This window comes from Prionailurus viverrinus, chromosome A3 (genome assembly GCF_022837055.1).
Source record: "Prionailurus viverrinus isolate Anna chromosome A3, UM_Priviv_1.0, whole genome shotgun sequence".
Lineage (NCBI taxonomy): Eukaryota > Metazoa > Chordata > Mammalia > Carnivora > Felidae > Prionailurus > Prionailurus viverrinus.
In genome coordinates, this window is record NC_062563.1 from 39,035,960 (window position 1) to 39,049,100 (window position 13,141).

The following is a 13,141-nucleotide window of genomic DNA, read 5'->3' on the forward strand; positions in this document are numbered from 1 at the left end:
ACTCTCTTAAAAGGAATACAAACTTTGCTATTGCCCCTTTCTCTTTTGAGCCCAGCTTTTCATTTCTAACATTGTCTTACTTGCAATACAATAAAATTCCAGCCTTTATGACAGAAGAGATGGTTTTTTGATCAATAGAATTCAACAGCCAAAGCATTAGTGTTTTGGGTGGGTTTTTTTTTTTTTTTCTTTCTGGAAAGCATTTGTAGCCACAGGCTCAAAGGAGGAAGAAAGGGAGAGGGATTAACTCTCTGCAAGGAAGGTCAAAAACATAATTTACAAGTGAGGCAAGAGGAGCAGCTGTATCTGTTGGCCCAATCAAGACTACCAGCTGGAGAATTTACCAGCAATATGAAAACCACATCGACCAGATGTCAAGCAATGCAACTAGAGGCCAAACATCTTTGGGCTCAATGCAGGACTCTCCACTCTCTTTACTACCCATATTTCATGTTAAATAGTAAGGTGCCTTCCACAGGCCACCAGCAGGGATAACTGGAACATTTCTACACAAGGGACTTAAATAACATGATGGTACCCCCACCACACTGGCTTAAATACTGAAGTCCACCTCCTACTTGTTCTTTTATTAAAAAGCAATTTTAGCTCAGAGTCAATATGTATGGGGTAAGAGAAACTTAAATGGCTGTAAGCCATTCTTATGGCTTATCAGGCTTATTTATATTTGGAAATTATTTTGTCATTGGGAAGAAAAGAGTGTTCTGAAAATACTTATTTGAATAACCATTTTTCCACTCATTCTTTAAACCCATGATGTTCAATACAGTAGCTGTTTTGCCACATGTGGCTATCTAAATTAAAAGTTAAGTCATTTAGAGGCACCTGGGTAGCTCTGTCAGTTAAGCATCCGACTTCAACTTAGGTCATGATCTCACGGCTCATTGGTTTGAGCCCTACATTGGGCTTTGCACTGACAGCATGGAGCCTGCTTTGGATTCTGTGTCTCCCTCTCTCTGCCCCTCCCCTGTTTGTGCACATGCGCTCTCTCTCTCTCTCTCTCTCTCTCTCTCTCTCTCTCTCAAAAATAAATAAACATTAAAAAAAAACCCTAAGTAATTTAAATTAAACTAATTTAAAATTCTGTTCCTCAGGTATACTAGCCATATTTCAGGTGCTCAATAGCCAGGTGACTAGTGGCTATCACACTGGATAACAAAATATAAATATAAATAATTTCACTCATCACAGAAAATTCTATTAGGCAATGTTGCTTGAAGCTCAAAAATCACCTTTAAAGTGAGCAATTATAATTCTTCTCCGTATATACTATGAAACAAAGCAATCTCTGTGCATTCTCTTATGAAATAAGCCTACTAATACAATGTGAAAACTGTATTAGTTGAGGGTAAGACAAAGGTGAGGAGAACTCAGTAATACTATGACAAGTATAAGTCAATCTTTGTCTGATGAAATGTTCTTGTATGCTGTACTCACAGAAGCCCTGTGATGCTCCTGGCTTGCTGAATAATATAGAGGCCAGTCTGGATGGGTTAGCAATAAACAATAAACTGACATGTACCCTTAATTTGCTGCATGCATCTTTGATTTGTTAATGATTCAATATTTATCAGACAGTTTGTATCAGAAGTTTCCTTACTTATATTTCCCCATATGCAAAATAAATTATGTCCTTTAAAAAAGAGGTGGCCCAACTTTACAGCTTTGCAATTGAGGCACTTTAATGCCAAGTAAACATCATATGCCACAGCTGTTTCTAAAACTTTTATGAACAAGAAGAACATGAGGCCAGTATAAAATAAAACCCACAAATTATATTTCTTACTCCCAGACTCACCCACCGTGGGTGCAGTGAAACCAAGCAACTCACGAGGTGCTGTGTATGTCTGTGTGATTGTTGTGACTCACCGAGGGATGCATGCCACAGGCACGTGTCGCCCAGAGCACAGACCTTTGACTCTTCCCACAAGGGCATCATGCCAGGGTATGCCAGAACACACCAGAGCACTGGACAAGTTGCATGTGCAAGCACATTGGCTGCCTCTGCCCTTGAACATGTAGGGTGGTATACAAGCACTGTTTTTCCCTCTGTTTCCTTGATCTATTCCAACACTCCCGGCAAAATCACCCAGCCCGGTCAGCCCATCAGTTCTACTCCCACTTTCTCTTCTCAATCCCCAGTTTCTTCTTTTCCAATTATTCACAATAGATGAGGAAGATCAAGATGAAAATAAAAGGGAGGTGGTGTTTCCTAATCTCCCCTGCTTTGTCATTAAAAGCTAAAAAGATCTGCTGTTTTTCTTTGGCATCGTTAACTGTGCTTAATCAGATTCCCATAAAGATCACAGAGTTACTGCCCAACAGAAGCTGAAAAATTTCATTTGTATCAACTTAGCCAGTTAGAGGTTCATGCAACAGCTGCAATGTTTTCAGGTTATGCCCCAGTGTTCCCGCTTACCTTGGCTTTCCCATCCTGGGCTGACATGTATCCAACACACATGCTCTCTGTCGTGTGGCTCCACAGAAATTCCACTGCCGTGGAAGAGAACACAAGTAGGCACATTCAGATCACAGATGGAAAATAAATCTTTGCTTTTTAATACAACAGTTAAAGATAGCTTTATATTTAACACACTCAGTTGCCTACTTTCCATTTGGTCCTTCATAAATGTCAAGATGATTTAGAACTCAAAACTGTGTAATGCCATTTACTGTGAAATGAAAAATGTATTTCTTTCTTGTCAAAACTTATAATTATTACATGTAAAATAAGTGCTCTTCTGTTTGAAACTTGTAAACTTAAACACACACATGCACCATACATTCATACGTACAGTACACAATGATTTAGCACATGTAATATTCCATAACGTAGTTTCCCTTAACACACACACACACACACACACACACACACACACAGTCTTGGTTTCTAAATACCATTCTCCATGAAAAGGAACCAGGATTCCTTGGAGAATGTTCGTTCCGGGGCTGGGGCAGAGAAAATATAAAATGAATCTGGAACATCTTTTTGCATGTCAGAAAGTAAGGAAGCTCAAGGAATGATGACAACTTATCAAAATGACCCCGAGGTCAGACTGAGGGGCTTCCACTGGCCAAAGTATCAAAATAAATCATGATAGTAAGGAATTATCACCACTGAATAAAATAAGAACCAATGAAACTATACTAACGCAAATAAATAAATGAATAAATAAAAGAGAAAAGAAAGAAAGCTCTTCCTTGCAGCAGAATGCCAACTAGTAAATATAGAAGAAATAACAGACTTAGAAAATCATCACGGTTGCTAAAACGAGTGGGTGAAAATTTGAAGATGAGCAAGCTGTTTACATAGTCTCAACATATCTCTCCATAATGTTCTTACAAAATAGAAACGGGGGAAGTGTAGGTTCACTGTGGAGAAACCAATGGCCCCCCCCCTTAATCAAATGATCGAAACTCACATCACCAATTAAGAAAAAATCAACACCACGTGCCCCCTGATAAGACACCGTCAGACGTACACCACCACTCCTGTGGTACTTCTGCCAAAACTGCAGAGCCCAGACTGCGTGAGGAAATACCACACAAACTCAATTACAGGAATACTACTAAAGGACCGATTTCAACCCTTCACAAATGTCAAAGTCAAAACATACACAAAAAGTTGAAAAACCATTCCCATGTAAAGGAGATATGACAACTAAATGCAATGTGTTATCCTGAATAGGTCTGAGGAGGGTGGGGAACATCATAGGCACAATACTGAGACAACTGATGAAATTTAAAAGGGACTATGGCTTAGATAATAATCCCATATCAATATTAAATTTTATGATTTTGATAACTATACTGTGATTATTTAGAAGAATGGCCTGTCTTTAAGAAATATACACTGAAGTATTAGGAGTAAAGATAGCTGACATCCACCTTGCCTTCAAACAGTTCATTAAAAAAAAGCACATGTTTAAATGTGTATGATGTGTGTGTATGTGTGTGTGTGTGTGTGTGTGTGTGTGTGTGTGTGTGTGCGTGTGTGCGTGTGTGTGTGTCTAGAGGGAAGAGAGGGGAAGGAAGGAGTGAGGATGTAAAGACAAACAGGGTAAAATAAAAACAGTTGGTAAATCTGGGTAAAGGAATAATGGGTGTCTCTTGTATTATTCTTGCAACTTTCCTGTAAGTTTGAGCTTCTATTTAAACAAAAAGTGACAAAAGAAAAATCCACAAATATACGGATACACACAGCTCTGTCGCCTTCAAGTATGTACTTTCAAAATTCTAAGGTTTTTTTTTAAGTTTTGATGATGTACTTCTTCAACAAAAGTTTCAAAGTCCCTGATAATAAAACTGCATTGCTCAACACTAAACCCTCTGGGTCCCAGACCATCCATCTGTTTATATCTCTGAGCTAATTAAGCCTGAAGACAAGTGTTGGAGTTGAGACACAACTGTGGGATCAGTGATCCTAGACTCTGAAGGCTTTGCCAGACATGTGGGGAAGAAAGAAGCAGTAAGGGGCAAAACTGAGTTCCTCAGATACGTGGCTCATTCCCTCATCATTAATTAATTATCGAACCTGCCAACCTGCTCAACAGACGCTCTGCTGAAGAGTGCAGGAAAACAGCATCACGCGACGAAGCAAGTTCTCTTCACCAGATGTTTTTTCTTCCTCACACATCTGCTTTGAACTACAAAAAATCTTGAAGTCCAGAGCAAGGTCTGGGATATTCTAAATTGCCTAATAGAGCAAAGGCATTCAAGTCTTACTGAATTTCCTTAGAGTAGTGACAAAGCAATTGTATTTAAATACAAAGTTAAGGCATTTCTAAAATTGTGACTTCTCCTTATGCTCCACATGTTAAGGTGGCTCATGAATTAGCCATGGAAAGAAAAATACATGGAAATATAGTTGATCTAGTCATGAAACTAAAGGATAAACACATTATGCTTTATTTTTATGACACAATTTTGATGATTTTAGAATGCATTATTCTCTCTAAAAATGTAGCCTGCTTTAAGAAAATAAAGTATGTAGGGGCGCCTGGGTGGCGCAGTCGGTTAAGCGTCCGACTTCAGCCAGGTCACGATCTCGCGGTCCGTGAGTTCGAGCCCCGCGTCAGGCTCTGGGCTGATGGCTTGGAGCCTGGAGCCTGTTTCCAATTCTGTGTCTCCCTCTCTCTCTGCCCCTCCCCCGTTCATGCTCTGTCTCTCTCTGTCCCAAAATAAATAAAAAACAAACAAACCAAAAAAAAACGTTGAAAAAAAGAAAATAATGTAAAACATTTAGAATTATGAAACAGGATAAATTGGGTACACTGACTGATTTCATTAACTAATTGCTTTTTTAATTAAAGGGGTTCCAATGAAGTTTCTAGACATAGTCTAGGAGTTCTTAAAGAAAATAATGCAGTGTCTAAAAATTCAGTCTTCATTTACTTTTTTCACATTTATTACCAAAAATTTACCATATATTACCAAATTACCAAAAACCATTTATTACCAAAAAATGTATTTTTGCAATGTGCATTGTACTGACACACAATTTTTAGTACCTACAACTCAAATATGTATGTATGTATGTATGTATGTATGTATGAGTTACTAGTTCAGGCTGGCTTGAGAAACTCAACAGAAATTTTTTTATAATTTAAATTATAGAATGCTTTCGTAAAGAAATCCTATTTATTTAAGTATATGTCTTACATTAATTTATCAAATATTTCCTGGTCAAGGGCTTCAGGAAAGCAGGAGAGAGAGCAACTAACATTGAGAATCTATCACGTGCCAGGCACTGTCTTTTGTAATAGAACTCACTAATGCCCGGATGGGGAACCTGAGGCTAAGAGCAAGTAAGTAACATGGCTTAGGTCACTTTAGTAAGTGCATAAACTACAATTCAAACTGGACTTTTGGATTCCAAAACCTGGTGAACTTCCATCGTTCTATTGCTTTGAAATTTACCCAGCATGGAAAGAAAGATTTGTAATTAATGTTATATACTGAAAAGATTAAATTCCTTAACAACACCAAAGGATCACAAAACTTCAAACACAAACACAACTCTTATACATCTCTTAAGAAAAGCTTTTAAAACTGTAACAAACCCAAGAGGCCACAAAAGCCATGATCAATACATTTGACTACATTGAAAATGTTTATAGGGGTGCCTGGGTGGCTCAGTTGGTTGAGCGTCCAAGTCTTGATTTTGGCTCAGGTCTCGATCCCAGGGTTGTTGGATCGAGTCCCACATTGGGCTTCATGCTCAGCGTGTACCCTGCTTAAAATTCTCTCTCTCTCTCTCTCTCTCTCTCTCTCTCTCTCTCTCTCTCTCTCTCCACCCCCATCCCTCTCCCCTGCTCACACTCTTTCTCTCTTTCTCTATCAAAAAAAAAAATGTGTATTTTCTTTTGCCATATGGGGAAAAAAGTATAGAGACAAATGACACACTAGTGAAAATATCTGCAATTTGTAGCATAGAAAAAGAGCTAATTTTCTTCATACATAAAGATGTGCCACAAATCAATGAGAAAAAGACAAAAGGAAAAAGAGAAAACAAGGGGAATATAAGTGGCTCCAAAACATGAAAAGATGTTCTTCTACATTTTTCATACTAAATGTAATGCAAATTAAAACTGCAAACTACCATTATTCAACTATCAGATATCAAAGTTTGAAACATTATGTTAGCTGGAGTAGAGAAAAGAGCACTCTCACAAATGATGGAAGCATAGCCATTTGAAAATACATCCCTGCACTTTGTGGTAGTTATATTCTACAGTGTTGCCATGAACATTGAATTAGCAAATACTGAGCTATTGCTCCTAAGGAAAATACTGGGTTTGATTCCCACAAGCCTCTGGTCACAACATTTTCAATCAGTAAGTAACCTTAAATGTTTCTGTATAAGACATCTTATATTTCTTTATAATGAAACACGAGCAAAGAAGAGTTAACCATTTTCCTGACCCTAGATGACCTGCTCATGAATTAATCTGGTTTTCAGCCTCAAAACAATGCTGTCCCCTATGCTCTGTTTATTGGTCATTATCTTATGAATGCACAAGTTTAGCTAATTGTCCAGTTTTTCCATGGCTTCATCATGCACCACAGACATTATTTTAGGAATTTTTGGAGCAGCCCTACATACAGATCAATGAATTTCCTCTTCCTTTTTCTGGATGTACGATACTGTTATTCATGAACTCTGAGTTCATCGTCAACAGCATAACAACTCTTGCCTGAATGATGTTTATCTAACATGCACCCTTTCTCCACAAGGCAGCACAACCTCTTTGCATTAGGAAAGCACTTCAACACTGAGCTTGGGGGCCATGTCAATTTCATTAAGATCTTAATTTTAATCTGAGTATAGCTAATGTACAGTATTATATTAGTTTCAAGTGTACAATATAGTGATTCAACAATTCTATACATTACTAGTGCTAATGATGAAAAGTGTACTCTTTAACCCCCATCCCCCCAACTCATCTCCCTATCAGTTTGTTCTCTATAAGAGCCTGTTTCTTGATTTCTCTCTCTCTCTCTTCCCTTTTGTTTGCATTGTTTCTTAAATTCAAAATATGACTGAAATCATATGGTATTTGTTTTTCTCGGACTGACTTATTTCACTTAGTATTATACTCTCTAGCTCCAACCATGTTGTTGAAAATGGCAAAATTTCATTCTTTTTTCAAGCCTGAATAATATCCCATTGTGTGTGTGTGTGTGATATATCTTGTTCATCCATTCATCTATCAATGGATACTTAGGATGCTTCCATAATTTGGCTTTTGTAAATAATGCTGCAATAAATACAGCAGTGCATATATCCCACTGAAATAATGTTTTTGTATTTTTAACACTAGTACTGTGATTGCTGGATCATAGGGTAGTTATATTTTCAACTTTTTGAGGACCTTCCATACTGTTTGTCACAGTGACAGCACCAGTTTGCATTCCCACCAACAGTACAAGAGGTAGTTCTATTTTTAACTTTTTGAGGACCCCTCCATACTGTTTCTCACAGTAGCTGTACCAGTTTGTCTTCCCATCAACAGTGCAGGGGATTTCTTTATCTCCTACACTTGTATGGATTTTAGCCATTCTGACACGTGTGAAGTGAGATCTCATTGTAGTTTATGATTTGCATTTCCCTGATGATGAGTGATGTGCCTCTTTTCATTTGTCTGTTGGCCATCTGTATATCTTCTTTGGAGAAATGTCTCTTCATGTCTTCTGCCCATTTTTTAATTGGATTATGTTTTTTGGGTGTTTAATTATATATTTTGAATACTAACCCTTTATCAGATATCATTTGTAAGTATCTTCTCCCATTCTGTAGGCTGCCTTTTAGTTTTGCTGATTGTTTCCTTTGCTGTGCAGATGCTTTTTATTTTGATGTAGTCCCAATAGTTTAATTTTGCTTTTGTTTCCTTGCCTCAGGAGACATATCTAGAATAAAGTTGCTATGGCTGATGTCAAAGAGAGTACTGTCTGTGTTCCCCTCTAGGATTTTGATGGTTTCAGGTCTCACATTTAGGTCTTTAATCCATTTAAGTTTATTTTTGTGTATGGTGTAAGAAAGTGGTCCAGTTTATTTCTCTTGCATGTTGTCCATTTTCCCAATACTGTTTCTGGAAGAGACTGTCCTTTTCCCACTGGATATTCTTTCCTGCTTTGTCAAAGATTAACTGACCATACTGTTGTGAATTCATTTCTGGATTTTCTATTCTGTTCCATTAATCTATGTGTCTATTTTTATGCCACTCCCATACCATTTTGATTACTACACCTTTGTAATATAACTTCATATCTGGAATTATGATCCTTTGGCTTTTCTTTTTCAAGATTGCTTTGGCTATTCAGATTCTTCTGTAGTTACATACAAATTTTAGAATTGTTCTAGTTCTGCGAAAAATGCTATTGGTATTTTGATAGGGATTTCATTAAATCTGTAGGTTGCTTTGGGTAATATAGCATTTAAATGGTATTTGTTCTTTCAACCTATGAGCATTGAATATCTTTTCTTTTTTTATAATTTTTTTAATGTTTATTTACTTTTGAGACAGAATCAGAGCATGAACAGGGGAGGGGCAGAGAGAGGGGGAGACACAGAATCTGAAACAGGCTCCAGACTCCGAGCCGTCAGTACAGAGCCCATCATGGGGCTCAAACTCGCGGACTGTGAGATCATGACCTGAGCTGAAGTCGGATACTTAACCAACTGAGCCACCCAGGCGCCCCCCCCCTTTTTTTTTAAATTTAGATGCAAGTAAGTTAACATATAGTGTAGTATTGGTTTCAGGAGTAGAAATTGGTGATTCATCACTTACATATAACACCCAGTGGCTCATCCCAGCAAGTGCCCTCTTTAATGCCCATCACCCATTTAGCCCATTCCCCCGGCCACCATCTCCATCAACCCTCAATTTGTTCTCTATATTTAAGAGTCTCTTATGGTTTGCTACCCTCTATTTTTATCTTATTTTATTTTTCCTTCTCTTCTCCTATGTTCATCTGTTGTGTTTCTTAAATTCGTCATGAGTGAAATTATATGATATTTGTCTTTCTCTGAATGGCTTATTTCACTTAGCATAATACACTCTAGTTCCATCCACATTGTTGCAAATGGTAAGATTTCATTCTTTTTGATCACTGAGTAACATTCCATCGCATATATATATCACAACTTCTTTACCCGTTCATCAGTCAATGGACATTGGGCCCTTTTCATAGTTTGACTATTGTTGATAGAACTGCTATAAATATTGCATGGACTCCTTTGAATCAGCATTTTGTAACCTTTGGATAAATACCTAATAGTGTAATTTCTGGGTGGTAGGGTAGTTCTATTTTTAACTTTTTCAGGAACATCCATACTGTTTTCCATAGTGGCTACACCAGTTTCCATTCCCACCAACAGTGCAAGGGGGTTCCCTTTTCTCTGCATCTTCGCCAACATCTGTTGTTTCCTGAATTATTCCTTTTAGTTATTCTGACAGGTGTGAGGTGGTATCTCATTGTGGTTTTGATTTGTATTTCCCTGATGATGAGTGATATTGAGCATCTTTTCATGTGTCTGTTAGCCATCTGGATGTTTTCTTTGGAAAAGTCCTCTACCAATTTCTTCACTGGATTGTTTGTTTTGGGGGGGATTGAATTTAATTAAGTTCTTTACAGATTTTGGATACTAACCCTTTACCAGACATGTCATTTGTAAATATCTTCTCCCATTCCAAAGGTTGACTTTTAGTTTTGTTGTTTCCTTCACTGGGCAGGAGCTTTTTATCTTGATGTGGTCCCAGTAGTTCATGTTTGCTTTTGTTTCCCTTGCCTCTGGAGACATGTCTAGTAATAAGTTGCTGTGGCTGAGGTCAAAAAGGTTACTGCCTGTATTCTCTTCTAGGATTTTGATGTCTCCTGTCTTACATTTAGGTCTTTCATCCAATTTGAATTTATTTCTGTGCATGGTGTAATAAAGTTGTCCAGTTTAGGGACTCCTGGGTGGCTCAGTTGGTTGAGCATCCAACTCTTGACTTGAGCTGAGGTCATGATCTCACGGTTCATGAGTTTGAGCCCTGCATTGGGCTCTGCGCTAACAGCGTGGAGCCTGCTTGGGTTTCTGTCTCCCTTGCTCTCTGCCCCTCCCTCACTGGCTCTCTCTCTCTCAAAAAATAAAAATTTTTAAAACAACTATTAAAAAAATAAAGAAATTGGTCCAGTTTCATTCCTCTGCATGTCACTGTCCAGTTTTCCCAACACCATTTGCTGAAGATGCTGCCTTTTTCCATTGGATACTCTTTCCTGCTTTGTCAGAGATTAGTTGGCCATAGGTTTGTGGGTCCATTTCTGGTTTTTCTATTCTGTTCCATTGATCTAAGTGTCTTTGTGCCAATACCATACTATCTTGATAATTCCAGCTTTGTAAATACAGCTTGAAGTCTGGAATTATGATGCCTTCATCTTCACAGTTTTCTTTTCCAACATTACTTTGGCTATTTGGGGTCTTTTCTGGTTCCATACACATTTTAGAACTGTTCTAGCTCTGTGAAGAATGCTGATGTTATTTTGATATGGATTGCAGTGAATGTGCAGATTGCTTTGGGTAGTATAGACATTTTAACAATATTTGTCCTTCCAATCCATGCACATGGGATGTTCTTCCATTTCTTTGTGTCTTCTTCAATTTCTTTCAGAAATGTTCTATAGTTTTCAGCATATAGATCTTTTACCTCTTTGGTTAGGTTTACTTCTAGGTATCTTATGGGTTTTGGTGCAATTGTACATGGGATCAATTCCTTGATTTCTCTTTCTGCTGCTTCATTATTGGCATATATTAATGCAAGATTTCTGTACTTTGATTTTATATCCTGCAACTTTGCTGAATTCATGTATCACTTTTAGCAATTTTTTGATGGAGTCTTTCAGGTTTCCCATGTAGAGTATCATGTCATTTGTGAAGATTGGAAGTTTAACTTCTTCCTTGCTAATTTGTATGCCTTTCATTTATTTTTGTTGTCTGATTGCTGAAGTTATGGAATGTCTTTTCATTCCCTTGTATCATCAATTTCTTTCCTCAGTGTTTTAAAGTTTTCACAGTACAGGTCTTTCACCTCCTTGGTTAGGCTTATTCCTAGGTATCTTATAATTTTTGGTGCAATTATAAATAGGACTGTTTTCTTAAATTCTCTTTCTGTTGCTTCATTATTGATGTATACAAATGCAACAGATTTCTGCACACTGATTTTGCATCCTGCCACTTTACTGAATTCATTTATTAGTTCTAGCAGTTTTTTGGAAGAGCCTTGCAAAGACTTTCACTACTATGTTGAATAAAAGTGGTGAGAATGGCCATCTCTGTCTTGTTCCTTATCTTAGGGGGAAAGCTTTAAGTTTTTCATCGAGTAGGATGTTAGCTATGGGTTTCTCATATATGGCCTTTATTATGTTGAGGAATGTTCCCTCTAAACTTACTTTGTTAAGGATTTTTATCATGAATTGATGTTGTATTTTGTCAAGTGTTTTCTCTGAATCTATCGAAATGACCATATGCTTTTTATCCATTCTCTTGTTGATGTGATATATCACATTGATTTATGAAAACTGATCAATGCTTGCATCCTGGGAATAAATTCCACTTGATCATGGTGAATAACTTTTTAAAATGCAGTTTTGTATTCAATATGCTAGTATTTTATTGAGAAGTTTTTGCATCTATGTTCATCAAAGATATTGGCCTGCATTTCTCTTTTTTGGTAGTGTTTTTATCTGTTTTTGGTATCAGGTAATGCAGGCCTCATAGAATAAATTTGGAAGTTTTCCTTTTTCATTATTTGGAATCGTTTGAGAATACTTTTTTTAAATTAAATTTTAGGCAAAATACAGTGCAATATTGGTTTCAGGAGTAGAATTCAGTGATTCATCATTACATACAGTATCCAGTGCTCATCAAAAAGGCCTTCCTTAATATCCATCACCTATCTAGCTCATCCCCCACTCACCTCCCTCCATCAACGCTCAGTTTATTCTCTATCATCAAGAGTTTCTTGTGATTTGTTTCCTTCTCTTCTTGTTTTTTTCCTCCCCTTCCCATATGTTCATCTGTCTTGTTTCTTAAATTCTACATGAGTGAAATCATATGGTATTTCTCTTTCTGCTTGACTTATCTCACTTAGCATAATACATTCTAGCTCCATCCAGGTTGTTGCAAATGGCAAGATTGCATTCTTTTTGATGGCTGAGTAATATTCCATCATTTATATATACCACATCTTCTTTATCCATTTATCAGTCAATGCACATTTGGGCTCTCTCCATAGTCTGCTGCTTGTTGATAATGCTGCTATAAACATTAGGATTCAGGTACCCCTTCATATCCATATTTTTTGTATCCTCTGGGTAAATACATAGTCATGGAATTGCTGGATCTAAGGTAGTTTTATTTGTAGTTTTTTGAGGAACCTCCATACTGTTCTTCAGAGTGGCTACATCAGTTTGCATTCCTACCAACAGTGCAAGAGGGTTTCCTCTTTCTCCGTATCTTTGCCAACACCTGTTGTTTCTTGTGTTGTTAATTTTAGCCATTCTGACAGGTGTGAGGTGGTATCTCATCGTGGTTTTGATTTGTATTTCCTTGATGATGAGTGATGTTGTACATCTTTTCCTG

General features: G+C 37.4%; 1 protein-coding gene across 9 annotated transcripts in view; it reads right to left on the bottom strand.

Moving 5' to 3' along the window:
* TASP1 (taspase 1) overlaps positions 1-13,141 on the bottom strand; it is a 280,411-nt gene that overhangs the window by 36,173 nt on the left and 231,097 nt on the right. For all 9 annotated transcript variants that reach the window (XR_007150907.1, XR_007150904.1, XR_007150905.1 and 6 more), the window contains one exon: positions 2,438-2,511. Coding sequence is in view for 5 of the 9 variants with exons in the window: in XM_047852763.1 (XP_047708719.1) it covers positions 2,438-2,511 (74 nt within the window). In the remaining 4 variants the exon portion in view is untranslated. The remainder of the gene's footprint in view (positions 1-2,437; positions 2,512-13,141) is intronic.